The sequence below is a fragment of the Strix uralensis genome, chromosome 5 (genome assembly GCF_047716275.1).
Source record: "Strix uralensis isolate ZFMK-TIS-50842 chromosome 5, bStrUra1, whole genome shotgun sequence".
Lineage (NCBI taxonomy): Eukaryota > Metazoa > Chordata > Aves > Strigiformes > Strigidae > Strix > Strix uralensis.
In genome coordinates, this window is record NC_133976.1 from 51,930,335 (window position 1) to 51,955,490 (window position 25,156).

At 42.1% G+C, this 25,156-nt stretch overlaps 1 protein-coding gene across 1 annotated transcript; it reads right to left on the bottom strand.

Annotated features, from left to right (window-relative positions):
• Nucleotides 1-7,936: 7,936 nt before the first annotated feature.
• On the bottom strand, nt 7,937-24,096 carry NDUFA12 (NADH:ubiquinone oxidoreductase subunit A12). The gene is made up of 4 exons (XM_074870763.1): nt 23,931-24,096; nt 19,159-19,241; nt 18,120-18,207; nt 7,937-8,209 (listed from the first exon to the last, which is right to left on the bottom strand). The coding sequence occupies exons 1-4, from the start codon at nt 24,017-24,019 to the stop codon at nt 8,029-8,031; spliced, it is 441 nt and encodes a 146-aa protein (XP_074726864.1). The 5' UTR covers nt 24,020-24,096; the 3' UTR covers nt 7,937-8,028.
• Between the last annotated feature and the right edge of the window lie 1,060 nt (nt 24,097-25,156).

Consider the following 25,156-nt stretch of genomic DNA (forward strand, 5'->3'; position numbering starts at 1 on the left):
AAAGCTGGATGTTGTGGATGAGATTAATCTCCACACCTCAGTTTTGTTTGTTATGGATGTAAATAACCATAGGTTATCACAGGACAGCTGAGCACCCAGCCACAGCACACAGCCATGTCTCCTGGGCAGCCCCTTCCTGGTGCACGCACTCCAGCTGCCTGCACCCAGCTCCAGGTCCCCAGTCCTGTGCTGCCAGGTACTTACCTACCTACTGCGAGTGTCACAACCCACTTCGATGGGTGCAAAAAAGAAGCCAGGCTTAATTTAATTCTTTCAGCTTTGATAATTGGTTACAGCAAGTAGTAGTTGGGTGCTGAATTAATTTTTGGCCTCTCAAGCTCTGTACTTTCAAATGCATCACAAGACACATTGCTATTTACTGCACAGTTTGAAGTGATTCTGCCAGGACGCATTAGCTTCTGTTGCTGCTTTCCAAAACCTAAACTTTAATGGCCAAATCAAGCTTTAAAAGCCCAAAGACCAACAGATGTGTAAAGAAGTTTTTTAAAGAAAAAAAATCCATCAGAAGTTATTTGAAGTCCATCATTTGAAGTCCATTAGAAATAATTTGAAGTTGATAAAACACAAATTAACATTTTCTGTTAACAGCACTGCAACAGCACTGCAGGACAGAGAGCCCCAAGCTGAAAAAGCTTATTTATAAAAATGAAACCAAATCCCACTGGACGTGAGTGCAAACTAAACAACAGGAGTTAAACGAAAGCCAGGTAGATTTTAATCTGATAGCTAAAAAATAATTCAAAACCAAAAAAAAGTATGAATATCTTCAGGCTGACCTCTTTCAGACAGTGTAAGATTATGTCCTGACCTGCAGCCCATGGCTTTTATCTCAGCCCTGTGTCTGAGTCGGTGTCTGCATGATCCTCCCATGGGCTTTAACTGTCACAGCTGATATTGAGTTAGTGAAGAAAGTTTTTTCTAAGGCAGAAGAAATAAAGCCAGATATTCCCCTCACCCTTCCTTTTTCAAATGAGTAAAAAGTTTGAATTTTTACACTTTAGTATAAGAAATCTAAATCTTGCTTTGATTTCTTGCTCTTTAAATACACAAATGTGAGTTGATCACTTAAAGTATATTCTCCCTCTCTGTGATCTGTAACAGGCTCATTTCAGTGGCAGGGTTTTTTCCTCCATTTTAATAGTTATTCACAGAAAATTGCAAATTCTTGAATGGAGAGATGTGTTTTCCAATTGCCTGGCCAGATTCCAGCTGGAGAGACCTCTGAAGCCACCACGACTTCCAGGTGCCAGGCAGAGCTCTTGGTATCACCTGCATATCCTCCCATCCGTGAAACAGAAGAAAGATAGCGCAGCTCCCTCGTCAGCTTCTGTTTCTATTTTCAGACTTGCTCTTCTTCATAGATTCACATTATTAATGGACTCTCTGGGGCACAGACATCCAGAAATTAAGCTTTGATATACGCAGAAGGCCAAGACCACTGCCGGGAGTTGCACCTGATTTAGACCCACAGTAACGAGGCTCAGTTTAAGATTCGGAGGTGATCTCCACTGCTAGAGGCAGAAAGGTCTCTGTCTCAGGGCAGCTTTGTGCCGAGTGGCTCAAGCCACCCTTAGGCTGGGTCCCAGAGAGACGTGAAGGTCAGACTGGAGATGTTCAAGGTCGAGTTGAGATGTGCCAAATAACAAAAATGTCTCACTTGTGCCAACAATGGTCTTGCTGCTGCGTTGTGGGCAAGTGAGGTGTATGTACCTGAGGGTCATGCTGTAAAAACCTTGCACTTAGCTTTTTTTTCTTTGGAAAATAAAGCAACTCCACAGACTCTCCAACAGGCTGGGTTTTCTTTTCTTTTTTAACACAGCTGCCTCAAAATTAAAAAAATTTACAGTTTTCTTGCAGTGAAACAATGGCCAGAGGAGGCAAGACACAAGGGAAGCGCCACATGCACTGATATTGCTGAATTTGGTTTTGCCTCATTGAATTTTTACGGATGGTTACTCTCAAAAAACAAACTATTAATAGGCCTGTGTCTGAATGCTCGACCTCGTAAGATTTCATCTGTTACATTCAGACTGTGTTTTGATGGATTACTATTCCATCAACTAAAAATCCTTTGGGCTGTGAAGGATATAAAATAGTCCTACAACCACTTGCCCTGAAAGTACTATTTAGAATTTATATCACAGGGAAAAATCAAATAGTCCATTAGAGGAGTGGAAAAGAAATTGTACCATAGACAAAGAGAAAGAAACAGATACAATATCATAGCAATATAAATCAATGTAAAACAGAAGTCTTTTGAGCTGCAATTTGCTTAAGTGATGCTAACAGTACTACAGATTATTTAAATAGATTTTGTAACTGCTGTTGTTATTACAGAGATTAAATTACACTAAGCTATTAATGTGGGTTTTGGTGGGTGATTTAGATAAAGAAAAAATAGGCTCCTAAAATTTTAGTTTGCTCCATGTCCTTCTTAATGGGAACAAATTCCAAACCAATTAATATTTTAGGAGCAATTTGTGAAGCTGTCCTGTAATCATTGTCCCTGCTCTAAATACGTCCTTAAAAATTAGTTAGTAATTCTTGGTTTTGCTCTTATGCATGCAAACAAAAATTTTTGGTTGCAACATCAAAATCAATTTCTTCTGCCTTACCAGGTTTGTAGTACAGGATAAACTGATCTAAATGAAGTGATTCATGGTTTTAATTAACAAGCAAGAAACTGATTTAAATATCAATTTTTAACTTGTATTACATTATTATCTTCATAACTGGATGAAGAAAGTTTAGCATTATTTGTTGGAAACTGTAATGCAAATTTCCAACTAAATACCATCTTTATGCTAAATTTGATATTTCTTTTTCCTACTAAAAGTTTATCTATGCACATTTCTGTATACATGTATTGCTTAGCACATGTGTCTTCATGTTCTATTTTTTTACCCTGATATTTAATAGGAGAAAAATCATGAATCAAAACCTCTAAGTAAAGTGCAGAGAGGAAATTATAAATGTAAGTTTTAAAGTGCTTTTTCAAAACCCAAACTGTCTTATAGGTAATTATTACATATATAAATTTTGAATATGCTGCTTTTTTTCTCAAAATCCTGCTTTGATTCTGCCCTTTGTAATTGTCACATGTGAACAAAGCTAAGAGCACCTGCAAAATTCATCACTCTGGGAAACGACGTTATGTGGGTTCAAGTGACCTGAAAACGTAAGTAAAGGAAAGGGCCAGACCTGGTTTTGGCTCTTCAGCCAAGGGAATTCTCTAGGGGCTTCGAGACCCTCTGTGGGCTGAGCGTGGTCATGGTCCTGCTGGGAATGGCACGCGCAGCAAAGCGCTCCCCTTCCTGCACTCCATGCTTAAATTTGGCTGGAAGCGAGAGCCACCATTAGCTCTGGTGTGGGGGCCCTGCTCTGCTTGGGAACTGGAGGGTGGTGTTCAAAGCTTAGTAGGTCTCCAGGAGGAAATCCCTGCTGGGCACTTCCCCGCTGACATATGTTGCTCAGATCTCTTCCACTGAGCTAGGCTTCCCCCTGACATAATGCAGCATTTACTGTGGGATTTGTGTGAGGAACCTGAAGTGCCATTTAAAGGCTGCCACTTTCCCCCCACCTTGAAGTACCTGCTTTTGTACACCCCTTGCAAATGCCATGTGAAGGGAGAGCCTTTAGACTTGCAGTTGTTTTAACCTCTTAGCAAAGTAAGAATCTGCTCCCTCTCTCCCCCTCGTCTGCCAGCAGAATAATAAGCCCCACAGAATTAGTAACTCACAGGTTTCACTCTGAATGCATCACAGCTGTGGAAAACATATACTCCAGCTTTCTGGGCTGATGACTTCTAACTGCATCCAAAACAATCATCCCTTTAACTCCCACTCAGAACTGCTTCCCAGCACCAACCTTAGCAGGAAACATCCCAAAAATTGAAGCCTGAGCTTATATGACATAGAAATTTAAAGTGGAGAGTATCTGAATGTTCTCAGTGTGCTCTCAAGGAGCCAGGTGGGCACAGCATGCAGTAGTCAGTAGTATAGCACAAATTGGGTAGGAAAGAACAAGGCCTCCTCCCCTCTCCTTTCAACTTTCTTAAATGGTCTAGGGTGTCCTCGCCTGTCAAAGAGTTCTCCTCTTGCTGTAGCTAGAAATGGTTATGAAATATTAACTCTTTGCTGCAAGCTCTTCAGTGTGATGCTGATGTTGACTCTTCATCTATCTCACCTGGTGAAGTAACATTTTGCCAAACAGAGCTATAGTGGATCCATTAGCCGCTTTCAATGTCACAGCCAATATCAAGTCTTGAGAGCATTGACCAGTGTTGTTTGTACTCATCTATAGCACAGGTCTTCTCCACCTGCTCCAGACCTGCACAGGCAGGGCAATTGTGGGTCTTAAGGTCAAAATCTGGAGTCTTAGAAAGCAATGTGCTGCCAACGGATCCTGTTGATGGACCCCGCTCTTGTTATTTTAACATGGTGTTGTGCTGACCTGGGCTGTTGGACTACCAGGGTCTTGATAAACCCTCTGCTGGCAGAGTCACCCCTGGTGATGGGGACTGGGCAGCATGTCCTGCTATGCAACACTAGCTGGCCTGGCAGCGGGGTTGAACATGGCACATGGGTGGCACGTGTGGCCAGCAGAGCAGCTGTTGCATGCCCCAGTATTAACCTATTGTTAGTGGGATCTTCACACAGGGAGATGGGTCTCCTGAAGCTCCTTTCCCAGTCATTCTCCACCCTAATGTCTCATGGCCAGTTTTGGCTGTATCAGGCAGCGAGGCACAGCCCCGGGCAGCAGCAAGGGAGGATGAAGTGCCCGGTTGCATGGCTGAGCCCAGCATGCTGTTAGCACAGCAATAGCCTGGAGGCAGCTACAGCAAAGGGCTGACTTTGATGGTGGGGATGTGGAAAGCTACTGGTAAAGACACAACTTTAGTGAGTTTCAGCACTCTGCTGCTCCTGGAAGAGGTACTTGTTTTCTTAATGAGACAGTTCCCATGTCAGAAAGTTGACTCGTTTAAAACTCACATTTAGTGCAAGGGGAATACTCCTGTCAGTCTTTGGTTGCACTTGATTGAAGACACATCTGCTGCAACACTCGACCAGCTTGGCATTTAAAATGTCATTTACACCAGTAAGCAACTGAGTCTGGATACTGAGGCAGATGTCATCAGCAAAGGTGAACTTCTATAAGTGAATGAGGTTGCTGATAGAAAGACTGAACTGCAGAAGCGTTTACAGAGAGCCCTGTGGAAAACAGCTGATTTTTCTGCATATGCTTTATATCCTGTACATGCCTTAAGCAATCTACCTTGGAGAAGCAATGTTACAAGAGATGTCAGTGAAATTCTGCATTTAAAATCCAGCATTTGTGGTTCCTGCTGATTAAAGCAGGATGAGCAGGTTTCTGTCCTCTCCAGAAACAAGATTGATGGTATTTTCCAAACCAAGCTACTGAGTCCTAGGCTTGCTTCAGCCCAGTGAAGCAGGAGGATGAGCCTATTTTCCTGCCTTTCTGTGGAGTATTGCTGCACACAGAACTGTTCAAAAGTGTTTGCTCCCTCAACGTTTCTGTTTCAGCTGACAACAAAAGGACAAACCAGCTCTGAGGCCTCTTTCTTCAGCACAGGAGGTGTAGGAAGAGTTACTGCATCCTTGTCTGTCCCCTGCATCCATAGGTTCATTCCCAGCTGTGTCTCCTGACACATGTTTAGACTGCAATCCAAAAAATCCTCAGGACAAAGAAGGAAGAGGAATGAAATAGGTAGAAAATGCACTAAAAAGAAGTAGAGGCTAAAACTAAGTTAATTGCTCTACTCAGGTTGGTGCCCTTAGGGCATGTATAGATGAGTGTTAGTAGTGAAGCTCTTCAGCAGTGCTCCGGTAAACTTGGTTCTTAAGGTCAAATAATCTATCAAGATAAAAATGTTGAAAGATTCCTTTCCACATATGCTGCTCAGTATGGCTCAAATTGGTTTTCAGCTGTGCTTGGAGCTTTTGTTGACTTAAAGTAAATTAAACATTACCCTTTTTTAATTAGATACATTAGGAGATCTCAGTAAGTGCTACTTCCTACTAATTTAAAGACTGGAACTAGTTTAAAGCAATTAAAGCTAAAAATCCCACCTTTAAATAATGAATTAATACAGAATTTGATTTAATAAGGAAGCAACTGGGGGTTAAGTGACCCAGGCAGGTGGGGATGAGAAGGAAAAGAAGCCAGCAGTGCAGCCACTGGGGTGGCTGTTGGAGACTGAAGTAGGTTTTTTCTTCTTGACAGGCAATTGGAAGCATATAATATATTCAAAACTCTTCTTAGTTGTCTTTAAGAATGATTTTTCTAAGTAAGTGGGTGTATTTGGTGTAATTGTCAAGGCGCTGGCAGCAGGGGACTGCAGGGGCAGCCTCTGTGAGGCGTAGCCGGGGCTGCCCCGCGCCGGACACGGTCAGTTCCAGCCGGCTCTGACTGACCACCCGGAGGGCGCGGCTGAGCCCCTTGGCCAAGATGGTGGTGCCTCTGGGGAAGGGGGTGTAAGAAAGGACAAATGCATTGCACAGACAGAGGAGGAGGGGGAAAGGAGTGCACAGCAGCCACATGAACACCAGGATGAGAGCGGGAGGAGGGTGAGGAGGTGCTGCAGGTACTGGAGCAGAGATTCCTGGCAGCCCCAGGAGAAGCCCGCAGCAGAGCAGGCAGGTAGTTCCCAACAGGAACCGCAGCCTGTAGAGAGCCCACGAGGAAGGAGCAGCAGAGAGGAGCTGTTGTTACGTACTAACCACAACTCCATTCCCCAGTGCTGCTGCAGGAAGAAGGTAGAAGAGTCAGGAATGAAGAAGGTGTGATGTTGAGCCTGGGAAGAAGGGCAGGGTGGGGGGAAAGGTGGTGTTTTACATTTCTTTGCCTTTGTTTCTCACTATGCAAATCTATTTTAATTGGCAATAAATTTAAAAGTCAAGTCTCTCTTGCTCATGATGGTAACTGACAAGCAGTCTCCCCCACCTTTATCTCAGCCCATGAGCTTTCTGTTTTCTCCCCCATCTAGTTGAGGTGGTGGAATGAGCAAGGGTCTGGGTGGGCACCCCACCACCATCAGTTATCTACAGACTAGGTCATCAGATACAGGAAGCCTTGTGGAGAGGGCAGTTCTGCTAAAAAATATTAGCAGGCTGGAATAAGAATCAGCCCACTGCAAGATACAGAAAAAAGCCACAGCCCCAACCAACTCTCTTTCAAATGTGGACTTGCAAACTTCACATTTTTGAGAATAGGTTCTGGTACATTTTACTTCTCTACCTCCCAAAAACCTTTAAAGTCTTGTCACAACCGGACAAACAGCCCATCCCAAATCCTTGGGAGAACACCTTCTAATGAATCTCAATAACAGAAACAACAAAAAATATTTTTGTGACGGGGGGCCTTCTGCTTATGGCTGAGTTCCCTTAGGGGCCAAGATGTCATTTGATTACTGTAGCCTTATAAGTTTTATATTATCTATCATACCATATTGATCATACCATATTGTAATACAGCAATGCATGCATACTCATGCACAAAGAATTTATGAATAAAAACTATAATTCTTGATTGGCCTTATTATTCTAACTTGTCTTATAAATATTTAAAGAGATGGCTTCCTAAAATAGTAAATGAATAGTACATTATTTGCCAGGCAGAGACTATAACAGGATAATGTTAAAGATAAGAATCCTGTATTTCAAATTTATATTTGTATTCTGCTGAATGGTGCAAATGTGAGACATGACTGTCACAGGAATGGTTATCATGCTAAAAAGAGTTTGAAAGCTGCTTATGTGCAGACAAGAGCCACTGACAATATGAAAAAAAGCCCAATATCTTTACAAGATTAAGACTTGTCATATATTCTGTCCTCTACCTCTTCCCAATGTTTTCTCACTAGTTTTCCCCTCAGTTCAATACACTAAACTACAGCTGTTATAGGACGCTTTTATTTTGAACAAAATCAGTGAAAATACAATTTATGCTGAAAGCCAAAGCTGAGACAAGTCACATTCTTTGTTGTTGTTATTTGCTAGCTGTTGTAGGTGGGATCCACTCTTGTATCTTCTTGCGAGTAGTAGAGTAAGGTACGTACTGTCCGGGAGTGCCACTCAGATTGAATTTATGGTTCTCCCAGATAAATTTACGAGCAACTGGTGGATGAGTAGTTGGAGGGTCATCCGTCATTGAGTGAAGCCAGCGATGCCTTAAGAGGAAAAAGACACTTTGTTATTAAGGAACATTACATGATGTGTAACAAGCCTTCCTCCCGACTCCCAAGGCTTCTCCTCTGAACACATACTAAGTATTTGAGGGGGCGGGGTGGATGGTGGGAAATAATTTTAATCAAGTATGATTTTCACTGAGACTACAGGATACTGATTTAAAGTAATTACACAAACATAACAGCTCTGCTTCCAAGCAACTGAAAGTACACCTGAGTTTGAATTTCCTGTTCCTTTGTAGGCTTAGTATTTGGGCAGACAGTATTTCATTGTTACATGTTTGTATGGCCTTAACCAGCCAGCCAGGTCAAGGCAGGCACTACAGATGACAAAACCACAAGGTTTTCTTTTGTTGTCTGGGGTTTTTGTTGGGTTTTGGGGTTTTGTTTTGTTTGTTTTGAATTACCTGAAGATTACACTGCACAACAGTTTCAATACCATCTCCAAAGCATTCATGACGCTACCACTTAGGATACAGATTAATGATGCAGGTTCACCTAAAATAATCATGTAACTGTTTACTGACTGCACAATAAAATTATTACTACCAAACAGTGATGGGGTAATTACCAAGTGATTATAGTGATTATCCTTTACCTATTAACTAAATGTCAATCCTCCCCTGTGCAAACAACATTAATGAGCAAGCAAAGTATTTTCCTTAACAATTTACTGAAACACTACTGAACTGATTTCATGCCATTTCTGCTTCAGTGCCCAAAGCAACTTTCAAACCTGAATAACGTTTTAATTATCTGCCAGTTTACATGTACTTCATACTGTATGCACAGTTATGACAGAGGTTCTGACTTTTTTTTCAAGTTTACGTATTTTTTACTGAGGTGGAATTAAAGAAGATTCTGCTAATCAGCTTTTCCCAAAGACCTGACCTAAAAATAAGAAGTCTTCTATTCCAGTTGTTTTTAGAAAGCCTAAAAATTGCATCTTCAGCCTTTAGAAACAGATCTGGCACACTTCATTGATACAGCAAAACAAAGCCACAATGAAAGTAGTGAGAAACAGACTGACAAGTACATTCTAAACCTGAAGATCTCTACAGAAGGTTAATTATCTTTTCAGTCAAATAGCTTCTAGACAGTTATTTCAGAAAAAGAAAAACCCACAACTTTGGCTATAACTTCAGTACAAAATCTCACTTTAAAAACAAAAGTCAGCCACATGTTCATTTTCTGTAAGTAAAAAACAAACAAGAACCCCAAACCAAAGCCACACCTTGTAGGACTAAGGACTGCCAGGAAATTGACTTGAATACAAAACCAGATGGAACCATAAAATCCTTTAAAAGTGGGAAGAAAAACCTTGTTTAGGGGTAAAGAATGGCCTCCTATGGGAAAAATCATCCACCTAAGAGTTTGAAAGTTATACGGACATTCAGTTGAAGTGACCCAACACAATATGAATGGGAAGGGGCTCCACCTCTTCCTCCCCCCACTTTCCTTTGTAAATCTGGTAATTTTTGAAGTATACGTTTCCCACTACTTCTATTAAAAAAGATTTTTAAAAATGATTTTAGTAATGATTTCTACCTGAAAGAAGGCAGCCCCATAGCACTACTAATCACAATGTGGTCTGAGGATACAGGATCAGGCCTTGATTGATTTTAAACCAGGTATTACCAGCCTCTGAAGTGCCCTGGCCGCACTACGCAGAGCGCTGACCTTAGGTGAACTCCCTCTCCCAATTCACGCCCATCAGAAGAATTTGGTCTACTACTGTGGTCCACACCACCTGAGATATCACGTGTCCTATGGCAGCTAGCATCAAAGTTGGCAGAAATGCTGTAAAACAGCTAATTTTTTATGATGCGCCTAAAAGAGGCGGCATCATATGCTCATACCCAACAAGCCGGCTCTCCATTGCTAACACAAAGAAACACACAGTTTGTGGCACGGGAGGAAGGGGAAAAGAACAGTCCATGTATCTGTATACATTCTGACAATACTGACTTAAGTACGACATTTCAAAATGCTTCATACTATCACTCCAGAGGAGCCTCAGCTTTTCAAAACTGCTTACCATAACATATAGAGGCAACTTAAACTCGCACACCTTCACCTAGTGATGCTTCTAGTAATAGTGGATAGGGATCCCGCAGACAAAACCCTATTTATGCAACTGTCATCATGCCTCACACTCCCACACGTCGTGCACACCAACAGGACAAACAAAAAACTGTCTTCTCAGACAGAAATGCAGTTATAAAGGCCCTGAAAGACAGGCTGGAGCAGGCAGAGCACAAGAACTGTATCAAAGCTCAGTTAAAATCAACTAGATTTCAAGCCTACACGATGTCTGGCACCTCCATCATTAGAAATGTACTTATGTCCTACACTCACTCCTTGAAACATCAGAAAAATTACCACAACATTGACTTATTTACTTATTTTACAGAATAGTTTTGTTCTGTCATTTAAACTATTGTTTTGCAGCTTTTCTAGGACTAAACCCATAAAGTCCTGTAAAATACAGTATTTTGGAGTAATTATTGTATTTGCTTTCAGGATTTTCTGAAGTTCTATAACATCAATATGATATCAGGCACAAAATGTAAACAGATCAGCAAAATCAATCCTTAAATCCCATTTTCTCACTTGAAAGTAGAAATAAAATTGCTCACCTATAAGACATGTCAGTACAGTCACAGGTACTGAAATACCTGAAGAGATTTCAAAAGTTTGTTTAGAACTTGTGAGAGAAGACTTACAACTCCCCGAAACAGGGCCTGAGAGAAACAGGCCTGCAAGAAAAAACAGCCTGAGAGAGATAAGGGATGGGGGGGAGCGGAGGCCCTCCGAGCCGAGGAATGTCTCAAACACTCTCAAGTAGCAGAACTATAGTCATGGGGTGGACACTGTGGAGTTCACTATTAAATATGCTTATATTTAAGAGTTTCAGGGCTTAAGCCTGGTCAGATTCCCCTTAAAAGCCCAACATGTGACTTGCAAAAGCACTTCGGTTTGCAGAGTCTGTTCTCTCAAACAAAAGCTCCCACTCTCCACTTAAGAAAAAGTTTGTAAAATCTGAAAACTTTATTTTGGAAAGATTCTCCCCTTGACAACCTCCCTCAAAGAGTCCTTTGAAGCCCTGATGTCTCATAGACTCCTCTCCCAGATGCTCAAGAAAAGCTTTTCATGCACTAAATTGAACAGCATGAATAAAGAGATTTGATGTCTTGCAGATGGCCAGATTTCTATACAAACTCTGCCTGTAAATCCACGCATGAGAAAACAGGATTCAAAAGCAATTAATGACTGAAAACCTACAAAGAAGCAGACAACTTACACAGAGCAAAGAAAATCTGGAGGATAGCAAAAGCTCTGAAGAGGCTGAAGCAGCTTCCTGATTCACAGAGCAGAGTCACTACCAAGCAGACTGAGGCTAGCAAAGCCTCTGGACTTTTACTTGCGTAAACAGATGAAAGACACCTCATAGTATCTTCAAACGCTCTCAAGACTATGTAGAATTTTCTCCCAAGTTTAGACAAATATTTAAAAGCAAGGAGATTTTAAACTGAAGCTACAAGGGACCGGAGCCAATTATATGATGTACAAGCTGTCAAACAAGAACGCATGCTACACAAACTCCGTAGCTACTACCATATGTGCATCTGCAAGGTTCAGGCACCATCTATGTAAGTTCAGGATGTTTGCCAACTTGTTAGCATCCATTTTTTTCAACAAGTTAACCACCTTGCACTAAGACAAAACGGAAGTGAAGATGTGTGTTACGGTCAAAGGGCAAAGAAGGAAAAAGGGACAAGAAACATGTTTTGTTTACACATGGGAGACAACTTTGATTTCTCGTGCAAGCTACTATAAGATACCATTGTACAGTAATGAGACAGCATCCCATTTAGCTGAAAACACCACGCTAGCATTTAATCTAGTTATAAAACCCACAAATTTATTGTGAAGCTGCTGCAAGGGTGGAAATTTTACCCCCCCATTCTCTTCTCCAAGGAAAACAAAATTTTTGTTTTGTTTTCCTTGGAGGCAGATTTGAAAAGCAGCAGTTTTACAGGAGAATAGCACATTTCTTTACATTTTTAGTATGTTGGCACTTTAAGTCTGAGATACTACATTCAACCCTCCTTCAGCTGTCAAATCAACTAACAAAGAGGATGTAGATTATTAAACTGAAGTTAAATTTGAAATATTTCATTGTATGAAGTTAGCACTCCTAAAGCTTCGTCCAAAGATGTCAGATTTGCACCATGAGGAAACAAACACCAAAGTACGGGACAGATATTACACGTACATAGGACAGCGCTGGCAGAATGACGTGTCCCTGCAAAAGGAAAAAAACATTCTCAAATTCCAGTTCTTCTTTCTTAAGACTCAGAGGTTTCATTGTTCTTGCTGCTCTTCCCTAGGCTTCTTCCACTGGTCTGTGTGTATTTGGTTTTTTTAAGAGCGTGGTGCCCAGAGTCAAACACTATACCCTATATAAGTCTTCCTGGTAATAAGCAGAAAGGAAGAGTCACTTTGCATGAGCGCAGGCAGTAATTCTTTCTACTTCTTAGGATGGCACGCTTCTTTCTCAGCACTATGATAATGTGGATTTATGCAACACCTAGATCATCCTGCAGCACTGCCCATTGCTCTCCTTCTGCACACCAGAAAGTAAGACGCTGCAGATGCCAGAAGAGCAGGGTCCTACCCTCTGTCTCTGCTCTCAGCCATATGATTTCACTCCTCCTTTTCCTTTTGGGACACTGCAACTTGCCATGTTGCCAGACTTATAAGTGCAGATAACCCGCAGCTGGTAATAACAATGAAAGAAGCAGCACTGAGCTCTTCGATGCATCTATCTATATTTTACACCCCTAATATTTCACTTCTCTGTGCAGCCTTTGATTAAGGGCGAAAGCCAGCTAACACTCCTTTAAGCACACTTCCTTACTAACAAACCTGCCCAGAACATTTCACCTGGGCTTCAGCTTGCCTGTGATCCAAGCCTGCTTCTACTGCAGCAGGTGGGAGGGTGGATGGAGGGAACTATAACCCCTATATAGCCCTTGCCCTACAAAGACTGCAAATCACATTATTATCAAGAAGTACACATTCAAGATAGCCGGTTTTTACTATGAAAACTCTTTGCCTGTTGGTACCCTAACTAATACTTACAAGCTGCTCAGGGATTCCCAAGGAGTCACATTTTCCTCTTAGTCTTAACACTAACATTTTCTTCCCTGAAACCTTTCAAAAGCTTTTCTACAGAACAAAAAGTATAACATATTAAACCTGAAAGTCATTTATCCGTATCATGTTCCTGTGGCATCGCTGGAGAACAACGGACATGTTGTGAGCGATCCAGACCAAGGGGCCTCACTGTAACAGCAAGCTGCAGCTGTGTTCAAGGACATAAACAAGGCCGAGACGGCCTGAGAAACTACATTCCTGGCCAAGAGATAAAGACATTGGAATGTCGAAAACAGGGGGTCTACCTGGGGGGAGAGCAGCACATGGACACCACACTGGGACCAATCATAGAGGGCAGAAGGGCACGTGAACAAGTAGCTTTAGCCTATTAGCAATAAGATAGCGGCGCGTGAAGCTTGAGATAGAGTATAAATTGCTGTGTAGCCTTTAATAAAGTGGCATCAACTTGATCACATTGGTCGTCTAAGTTGTGTCCGAGACTTCTGCGTCGGCATGCTCCTACTTGGTTTTTGATTATTTTTGAGCAAACAGAAAAAAGTTTTGGTTGTAATGAGTGCATCCATACATAAGTTGTGACTACACGTGAATGTGAGTTCATGCATGAAGCAGCATATACCAGCTCTATAAAACAGTATCACCTGGGGCTCCTGGAGGTGATTTGCTGCAGAATTTTTAGGTTGGAAGATGAATGATGAACAAAAGGTGATACTGGGCCTTCTAAAGCAACAGTAAAATGGAAATGAGCTCAACACACAGCCCAACGATTATAGCAATTTGTAATGGAGACATCTATGAAAGCACTAAATAGAGTGCATACAGGCAGGCATTGGTATAAACGGATTTAACTTTTATTGTTTATATGTTCACAGAGCACACCTGATCAGTGTGTTCAAAATGGAAGTACTAAGCTCCTGCAAACAACATGCTCTGAACAGGAGGAGACAAAACAAGTATTTTGGCTTTTCTAACTGTCGAACAGTGTAAAAGATGTCTTCATGTAGGAAAAAAAATGTGCCCAGTATCTTGTATAGCATTACAAGATTAGTATTAATCATTCCCAATACACGTATTGAGGGAACATATATATAAAAAAATTTAATTAACTTGTGTCCAACAAAGTGGATACCAACATCTTGATTTTGAAAGTAAGAAAAGAAAATCCAGAGTAACAAAGAGGTTAAATAACACAACTAAATCAGAATAAGCCACAAGCCTACATATTCTGGTATGGCAACATTTTAAAAAAGCAACAGTCTCAAGTCCCTGTACAGTAGACGTATGTCAAAACAACTCTCTTGATTTCCTTCAGACTGTGATTTCAGTACATCCGTTGTCAAAAGACATTACATCAATTATTTCAGCATACTGAAAATATTTGGTAGTTTCTAAAAATGGTATTACAATATGCTATTACATACAAGATGTTTTTTCTTGCTGTTTTTTCCTTTTCTCCAGTATCTGACAGAAGGTAAAGGGTAGCTAAATGAATTATCATTGTATTTTTTCCAGACAGTTGTTTTCAGAACTTTTCAATATACCAAAATGCCTTTTTCCAATTCATCACACATGACTGTATTTCAATCACTCATATTCCATAATCCTGAAGGCACATGACCACAAAATTGTACTTTAAGATGCACAGTGTATTCAACAACCAGAAACATGGAGAAAAACAACCTGTAGTATGTCATACTGAGAAAAATAAAAGGAAGAAAGTGTTTTTCCTGCATATCTGCTAGTGTTCTCTATACTTCCCAAGAAAATAGTGTAATCAGTAGCGTAACCCTACACACAGTAGGATTTTTATAATACTAGAAAATCACTTCAAGCTAGTTCGCATTACTATTTAAAAAAGGAAAATCTGAAATCCCTAGGTTAGTCCTGGTCTTAAACCTCGATTTTGTTAAAGTGTCATCTTTAGGTGTGACACTTGCAAATTATTTTCTGAAAGTAACACCAGCATAAACAATGCAGTAAAACCTGCTTCCACCTGCAGAGGGTACAACAACACACCCACAAAATGCTCTACTGAGCTGAATTAACTAAAACCCAGAGTCAAAATCAGTGTTTAGAAGAAGTATTCAGATCACAACCCAGCTGTTACAATGGTACTTTATATACTTCACAGTTGACCCAAGGATGACAAATTTGTCTCACCTTTCCATCGGTTGAAGGGAGGGCTAGTGCTTTAAGAAATGAACATTTTTTACAATTGACAGGACAGATACTATTATACTATGGAGCAAATTAATCTCTTTTTTAGTAGAAGTAATTTCCCACAATCTAAATTTATTTCCAACAAGTTCTGGATCCAAAAAACCCACTTGTTTCCTGCGTCGTTGCAGAACCCCAGTGTTACACTGACAGCAACTTGTGTAATATATTAACAGTCTCAATTTAGAAGTCTATGCCATGTTAAAAATCTTTTTTAAATCTTAAAAAAGAGCATTTATTCCCAGTCAAAATAGAAGTATTTTTAAAAATGTACCTAAACAGTATAGAATTACAGGTTCTCCTGGCTTCAGCTGGGATAGAGTTAATTTTCTTCCTAGTAGCTGGTACAGTGCTGTGGTTTGGATTTAGTGTGAGAATAATTTGGTGGTTTAGTTGTGGCTAAGGAGCACTGATCCTAAGTTAAGGATTTTTCCATTTCTCATGCTCTGCCAGCGAGCAGCTGCACAAGAAGCTGGGAGGGAGCCTGGCCAGGACAGCTGACCCAAACTAGCCAAAGGGATATTCCATACCATAGAGCATCATCCTCAGTATAGAAACTGGGCAGAGTCGGCCAGGAGGGCAGATCACTGCTCCAGCATCGGTCAGTGGGTAGTGAGCAACTGCATTGTGCATCACTTGTCTTTTCTGGGTTTTATTTCTCTCTCTTTTTGCTGTATTCCTTTCCATTACAACTATTATTGTATCTTCTTATTATTGTTGTTATTATATTTTATTTTAGTTATTAAACTGTTCTTATCTCAACCAGCAAGTTTCACTTTTTTTTTGATTCTCCTCCCCATCCCACTGGGAGAGGTGAGGAATGAGCGAGCAGCTGCATGATGCTTAGTTGCCAGCTGGGATTAAACACAACACAGGTCAGTGATATAGATGTGTCACAAAGCTAGGTTTCCTACCTAATAATAAACATCTAAGGATGCCATGGGAAATGCAAATTTATCAGCAATTAAAAAAACCAAAAAAACTGAACAGTACTGCACAACTAAGTCTCCTGACAAAAATACCTTAGAACACAGGACCGTTTATCCTTTTGTGGCCCACTGCACTGGCTAGTCTTGAAAATAATGAAACTTATACTGTTTCTTCTGAGGCAATTTTCTTCCACGCTGATAGGAAAACAAGTTTTTCTACCTCACTAATTTAAGTGATCTAAACAAGCTACTTAATCCTAGAAACATCACTTTGATATTCAGGAAGAAACCCTTCATCAAGGTTTGTAAGGACACAATAAACAACACATAAGCATGAGCAAAGAAAAACAAACACTTCAAAAACTGTGCCTCAAAATTAGGAAAATCTTGCAAACTGGCACAGTGTAATAGTGAAAGGAGAAAAAATAGAACCAAACAACAGTTATTATGCAGATAACAAGGAACAGCCTAGCACTGGCACGAACATGCTAGTTTTGGAGATTCTAATGTCACTTCTAAAAAACAATGCCATTAAGCTCTTACTGCAGAAGACACAAAAAAGCATTAACTGCATTAAATATAATTTTAAGGCTGGGAGAATTTGACAAAATTGACTACCTAGACAACCTACCCGTGCATTTCTCAAATGTTCTAAGGAGAGACACAATTTAAGAGTTTAGATAATCAGTCTCAGCCTTGGCACAAAACATCTGTCACAGGAATAATAAAAACCAGTGTTCACCAATGCTCAGTCTAGCCAAGCACCTCTTACTTCATATCACCTTTCACTGCTTTGTGGCTAAAGTGCTATTCATATTCCTCAAGAATCAGGTAGAGATTGTTTTTGCAAGCATACACTGTTACTTTATTTGGTGTGTGTTTTTCCTGAGTTACTTAGGAAGACCAAAAAAAAAAAAAAAGTATTAACAGTTCTGTGGCCACAGACCTTCTGGAACTCGAGGTTGTACAGAATTATTACTGAAATGTATAAACAGAAAATAAAATCTTAAGAAAAATTATAGTCAAGTAGCAGTCAACATACAGAGCATCCTGCCCCTTGCTGTTCATCATTTTGTAGAGTAACAATGTATATAAATTGAAACAATTATGCTGTTAATGGCTGTGGATTAAGGAATGTTGTTCCATCACCGCCTTAAGTTCTTTAGGTTCTTGTCTAGAATGGATAATAAAAATATTTTTTCTACCTCTGGTTGCTCAACGCTAATGGTTTGGCAAAGCCTGTAAGACAGAATCACAACTAATAAGGAAAACTGGAAGACTGGCTTGACCTGCTCAATCTGGCTGGCAAAATGCTCTTCTCATTCCAAGAAGCAGTGAGTGAGACTGTCAGGACAGTGAGCAATGTAACATTATGAATGCAGTTTGAAATTAAAAGTAACCAGTCTGAAATCTTCTGGTCATATATAAAATAGCTGCGTCCAAGAAAATTTTATTACCATAAGATTGTTTATTTTTTTTTTTAGTCTTCTGCTTTGCAATACAAGAAAATATATGGGCAATTACACAATTGTTATCTGTCCACATTATTAAGTTAAATCGCTTACCATTCGGGGGGCACCATACTTCCATCAACTTCCCAAAACGTATTTTTGCCATTCATTTCAGTAGTGTAGATGACCCATCTGTGTCGACCTTAAATAAACAAACAAACAGAAATATTGTATTAGCTCAAAAAAATGATTTTCATATAAAGGAGAGAATTCATGAAAACACAAGGAAAAGTAATTTGATTGGGCACTTATTTCAAAGTCAGTACAGCTTTTCTTTTTCTAAGTCTTCTGTATTTCCACTGTTACTGTATTTTTATTTGGCTGAATCTAACACTTCCACAAGGAAGTTAGTATTTGTTATTGTATAAGTAACGGGAAATAGGAACTTACAAAATTTTCAGGCAGCGAAACAGGTCTGGGGATTCTTTCCTCTGTTAGAAGGAGTCTTTTCCCAAGGGACATTGTCATTAGTAACCCAAGATTAAACTAAGTTTCAGCCATATAAAACTACCAAGCAGTATTTACCAGCAACTGCTTTCCCCAGGTACCCTACAGGTTAACCTACAGTAGGCAAAGCTTGCCCTAACCAGCATATTAATTGCTTACACATCACCTTAGTTGTTTTAGGTGCTACCTTTTTAAGTACTCTACAAATGTTATTTAAAATCCCATTACTTAATCGGAAGTTTAAGCTAACCTGTGTTTCCTTGCCCTGAAGTGATCATCTAAGTACAGCTGCAAGGAACTTTTAAAGGCAGCTCTCTTTCTTCCCCCACCTGTTAAGCTATCAGCTTTTAGGTCAAGGACCAGATTCAGCTCTCAATCACATTATCATCCAGGCAGACCTACATGGAGAGCCTTTGACTGGCTTATATTTATCCCATATTTATTATTTCAGATTGACCATGTTTGCAAATGAATTGAGGGAAGCAGTAGAAAGACAGAAGACGTCAAAGCATTTCTATGAGCCCGCTCTCTAAGACTCACACAACTCAAGTGCGAGGATGTCAGGCAGGCAAGAAGTCCTATTTCACTAGCAGAAACTACACAAGCTATACAGAGTTGGACAGTCAGTCAGGAGGTACACACATACCAAAGAAGTTTCTTTTGTCTTCATAGTATTTGTTTCCATACTTGTCAGTTCCTATCAGTGTACCAGTCTTCAAATCATTGACCCTGTGAATGCCCAAAACAAGAGTTTCAGTTGACATTGTCTTAGAACAAAGGTGTGATAGAGGTTTCTTAGGGGTTGGTAAAAAATCTGTAATGAAAACTCTTAAACACATGTATGTAAAGCTATTAAAAAAACTATTAAAGCTTAAGAATTGCAATACATAATCACCAATTCCTGCAACTAATGTCAGCGTGCTTTTACTGTGCGCTCTACTGACAGGATAATGGAAGTCATACAAAAAGGCTTTTGGAGGCTATTATTTATTTAAAAGTTCTTTATAGTGGAAGATAAAGCAACTCTGCAATACAGCACAATTTAACACCCTCAAAACCTTAAATACTGTGGAAGGGAGTCCCAGAGACACATTAATTCACTTATTTGAAGATGTTACCATCCTTCTCAACTATTTGTTACTACCATTTCAGCTTGAATTGCCATGGAAAGCAGTCAGCACTGAAGCAGCTTAAGAGATCTCACAGGTCTGTGTGGGCACTAACCTCCCAGAGAGGAATAGTAACATTTTAAGCCATTGTAGCTGCTTGCCAAGGAAATGCATTCTAAACCCTAAATTACAACTGTTACTTTCTAGCTTTTGTATAACTGTGAAAGATGAAAGCAGAGACTTATATTGACCAGATAAGGTATATACCAGTTTCAACTCTTTATACAGAACATATTTTAACATTAGTGTATGTATCAATAATTAAACTGAACCTATGATTTACATTCTATTGATAAAATCTTAAAATTACTGAAGTGCTCTTTTGCCTCTGGATCTGTATCTTTGCTTTCCTTTTTACTGACATTTATCCCAGGCAGAGAATTACATCAGGAAAAGTTTACTCTCAATGGTTTTAGCTGTTTGTAGCACAATATATACACTCTCAACTCAGTCCCAAGTGACAGAAGGAATGACAGAAGCACATGCATGCTTCCTTAGTTGGGAGTTTAACTATATAACACACAGATAAAGTTTTTTGTCATCTTTTGTCCCAGGGTGCATGAAAGTGATAATCACTTGAACAAGTACCCATTTTAAACTTCTGTGATCCCAGGCAGAAAGATTCTCTGACACAGCTCTGCTGTCAAAGAAACACTCAAAGATGTCTGACTCAGCTATGCAAGCCCGAGCTCCCAGCTCCAGAAAAAGACGACCCATTTCACTGCTGCTCTCCCTTCCTTCTTCCCCTCCCCTTCTTGTAAGGGTTCTTATACCCTTGTCCTGACTTCATGCTCATACTGGTATCAAACACTAAGAGGTATTTATGGCTTCCAGAGGACATTTTCCAGACAATTTCACTGAGTCTTGAGTAAGGAGAATGTTTCCAGGCACACAGGCTCTTAATTTGACTTCTACTGCATAAAACCTGTTCCAACCACCTTAGTGGGAAACACAGTGAAAAACAGGGAAATTCAGAATAAAACCACTGCAGAGAAAGTGTCTCCTGACTTGGGTAAATTGTCTTTCCAAGTTACCAATAATTACTTCTTAAAGACATCAATTGTTGCAAGAAACATACGCCTTGATTAGTCTTCCTGTAAGTGCCATGTCCACTCCTTGAGCTGGGAGGGAAGATTCAATGGCCTGAAAGGTGAAGGGGAGGCAGCAGCTATGTTTGTGGTTGGTACTGTTATGAGGATCAGATGTGATTCTCCACCTAGCACACTGCTCTTCTAACTTCAGTCTTATGAAAGAAGAAAAGAGACTGCTGCCTCCAGTATTGCCTGCTCCATTTTTCTGTGTGGTAGAAAGGTGTCAACATAGCCTATGATCTTTGACTACAAAAGTTCCCTGACAAAACATTCATTAAGATGTGCTTAGGAAGAGGTACTCTGGTGAAACCTAGTACTGAAACTCCTCTACACTTTTACTTCCCCAACTCCATTTCTTCTTGAGAACTGCCAGTGTAAGAGCTACAGCCTGAGAAGTGGAAAAAAAAACTGGGGGGATGACAGAAGACAGTAATAATAGTAAAATACTAGCCAGGGAAATAATTCCTCTAAAAAGCTGTGCAAAAGGAAGGTCTATCTGAGCTGCTTTCTACGGTGGAGACAAAAAAGCCAGAAGCTGCCTGTCACCACAGCTAGGAGGAATACAAAGTTGAGGCCTCCCAAAAGTCAAGCTGATTTCAGAAAAGCATAGAATATTGTGCCACAAAACAAATGAGAAAATAATTTAAAATGTGTAATAATTGTAAAGGGAGCAATACACTGACTGGCAGGAAGAAGACAACATGCTCAGCTGAAAGAAGAAATACAGAGCTAATTGAACTAGTGGAAGTTCCACAAAGAATGCTGCTGACAGTACCCTTATTTAACACTTTACAGGGTGCTTGACCAAAACAAAACAGAAATCTCATCCCCAAAAAGCACAGGGTTCTGACAGATTATGGTATTACCATACAGACAAAGGTCACATTATTGTACAGGAAGTTCTGTACTGTCTTCAGGGCTGGAGCGATGCCACCAGAATGAAATTCAATGGTATGAAGATCATAGCACAAGGTGGTGCACCTGGAGACTAATAAAATCTGAAGCACTGTGTGGATAATCACAAGGAAAATCACATCTGGATGTCACAAAACAATAATGAGCTGCCAATTAAGTGACATGTGGGGAGAAAAAGTCAAGCTGATCCTAGGATGTTCCAGGTGAATTGAGCTGTCTTCAGTGAACAGATCAATTTAAACTACAAGAAATAACAGAAAAAGAGCTATTATGATGACTGGAAGAAAAAAAAAGTCTTCAAGAAGGCTCAGAAAGCTTGGCTTGTTTATTCTAGCATAAAAGAGCCCTTGATATATAGAAGGGAACTTTACCTTTGCAACTCCTCCCTATCCCATACTCCTGACTTCCCACTATTGATTAAGAAAAGTCTTTTTCACCATGTGGTCAGGCCTACAACATTCACTGTACCCTTAAGAAATGTTCCATTACTTTCCAAGACCAGCTACAAAGATAACACAGGTTACTGACACCTGCCGAATTCAGATGATGGTCCATTCAGACTCCCACCCCACCTTTCATCAAGGATCTGAATGACAAAGAGTACCTTAGTAAATCTGCAGCTCCTCCTGTTTGGGAGGAGTTTCAAGCACAAAGCATCACAATTCAAAATACTCTTCACAAGGTAGAGATGAGATGTGAGTGGGGAAAAAAAAACCCAAACAAAACAGGAGAAAGTTTAATGTGGATGAGTGCATGGTTCTGTGCTGGGAGAACAAAGTACAGGCATGACTGAAAACAAAGGCTGCAACTAATTCTGCAGAAAATGCCACTGTGGGCTAGAGGGCATCCAAAGCCCACTGGTCAATGGTGAAAACCCACTGCCAAACAGGCAGACATAGGGTTTGAAGTGTTAAAGAATTACAGCTGGTAAGGCAGATAAACTCATTCTCTGCTTTATACCACAGGATTTCAGCAGAAGCATGGCTTTCATTTGTGCATTGGACAGTCCAAGGAAGCCATCACCAACCTGAGGCGATCCAGAGCAAAGAACCCATGGGCCAGCGCGATGGTGGCCTGCAGGAGCCTGGGAGGCGGCTGCAGCAGAGCAGAGCAGAGCAGCCACACACAGCTGTGGCGGCAGTGCTGTCCCTCAAGTGGGGTCGCTTACCCAGTGTGCAATATGCCAATATACACACAGAGTAGAGGTATTTATTTATTCCATGTCTGCGCAGAGTGGGGTGCTAGGTGGTAATTTCACAAAGCCAGCACACCGCACAAAAGAACTCCAATATATTTATACACTTCAGACTACACGAAGACACATTTACTGTATTACTGTTCTTATCACTTTGTCCTCCACTGGTTAACATGCCCCGTCTCAATTTAAAGCTACAGTGTCTTAATTAATCTTCACAAACTCAAGGGGGGGGGGGGGCACACCTCGGTCCTAAAATGAGTCAGCAGTCACAGCCTCCCTTCCCTGCTGCCTTTATCTTTTCCCCAGTTACTGCCGATCTTCTCAGTCAATCATCCATCTTGTGGCAACTCCTGGGGTAGGATGCTCCCCTCCTATCAATCTTTTTAGCGTTAACCAGACATGCAATGTTTATACAAAGTTGGAGTAACTCACTCCCTTATCTCATGGTTCCTTCTTCTGACCACAACACTCTTAAATCAGTGACTTACCCTGTCATTGTTCTATTTACAAGTTTAGAATGAGCAGAGTAGAGGCATCAACAGGACTAACCATCAACGGGACTAATCAACACCGGGAAAGGCCGCCTGGGGCAATACTAGCGGCTCAGCACCGAGGAACCCGCCAAGATGCCGAAAGAAAACAACGGCCGGAGCCCGCCCGGGGCGCGGCCTGACCACGGTCTCCGCTGCCGACGCCAGGGACCCCGGGGCGACCCGCACGACCCCGCGGGGAGCGCACGGAGGGCTGCGCCGAGCCGCCTCCTCCCGAGGCCTGGCCCAGCACCGCGCACCGCCCGGCCCGAGGCGCTGCCCGCCGGCCGCCCCGGCGCTGCGCTGAGCGGCGGCCGCCCCGGGTCGGGTCGGGTCGTCCCCCCACCCCGCCAAGCCCGCTTCGTCCGGGGCGGGGCGGGGCAGAGCAGAGCAGGGCAGGGCAGGACAGGGCGCACGCCCTCCCGGCCGACCGCGGCCCGCCAAGGTGACCCCGCGGGGCGGCGAGGAGGGAGCGGGAAGTCCCCTCCCACCGCCTGCGCCGGGCGCCCCATTACCTCAGCAGCTGCCATAGGGCGCCGCGGACGCCGCCGTGGCCGCCAAGGTGCTTCAGCGCCCGCTTCAGCACCTGCACATACTCCGCCATCTTGGGGCGAGGCGGGGCCGCCTGCTCCCGGCGCCGCCGCCGTTCCGGCCCGGGGCCGCCCCGCCTCTCGCCTCGGCCCGGCCCCCTCGCCGGGGCAGCACCGCCTCGTCCGTCCCGCGCCCGGGGGAGGGCGGGAAGGTGGCGGGAGGGTATTACCAGCCGCCATTTGCCTGGTGGTTGCCCGGGCCTCGGAGGCTGGGCCTGCTGGACGTGGCCTCTGGGGGCGTCCAGGCCTGCGTCCGGCTCGGGGCAGGCCCGCCGTGGCTCTCCCTGACCTGCCCCTGAGAACGGGTGAGGAGGGGGATTTACTGCGCTCCGGGCAGCCCGGTGCTGCCCTGCCCAGCTGCCGAGAACGTTAGTCCTGATCCTCCCGCAGCCTCCCAAGCAGGTGTTCAGCCGTCTCCTCCTGCTCTCTGATCCACGCCGATGAGGAATATGGCTCCATCGTCTTTGTTAACTCCCCTGCAAACAGTTGTAGGCTGCAGTTAGACGCCCCTGACCACCTCTTCACCAGGCTGTAAGTGCAGAACTCCCTCAAAACCCATCTTCACAAATGCACGTCCCGGGCTGTTGCAACAAGCTTCTGCTGGAGCAGGATCTGAACATCCCGCTTGAACAGCACCCTGGTATCCCAGGTACCACCTCACCAGCCAAGGGGATGATTATTTCCCAGGACTGGCAGACCATGCTTCACCCATGCTTCAGCTAGTGTGTGGTTTGCTTTGTTTGTGGTAACAGATCACACAATATCCAGAAACATCCAGCAGTGAGATCCTTCTTTTGCCCTTTGTTAAGGTTGCTGAAGGGTATTTTCTGATGAAGACACAGATTTGGGCTTCCAACCTGCATAGTCTAGATCCATAAAAAGAGCATTTGCCTACTCATGTGAAGAGCAGTGAGGGACAACTTCACAATAGGGAAAAAAACCTCTTTTTAACAGAAATGTCTACTGACTATCCCTTATTTCACACAGGTCACAAGATCTGTGATGAGAAGAGTTACCAAGACTGGCAGTGAGGAGTCCAGGGTTGCCTAGATCAAAAATTAGGAGATGGGGGAGGTAACATCTCACCCCATTCAAACTGTGAGTGACGGTCTGAGTGACGGTCAGAGAAGAGCTTAACGGTCTTGCCTCTC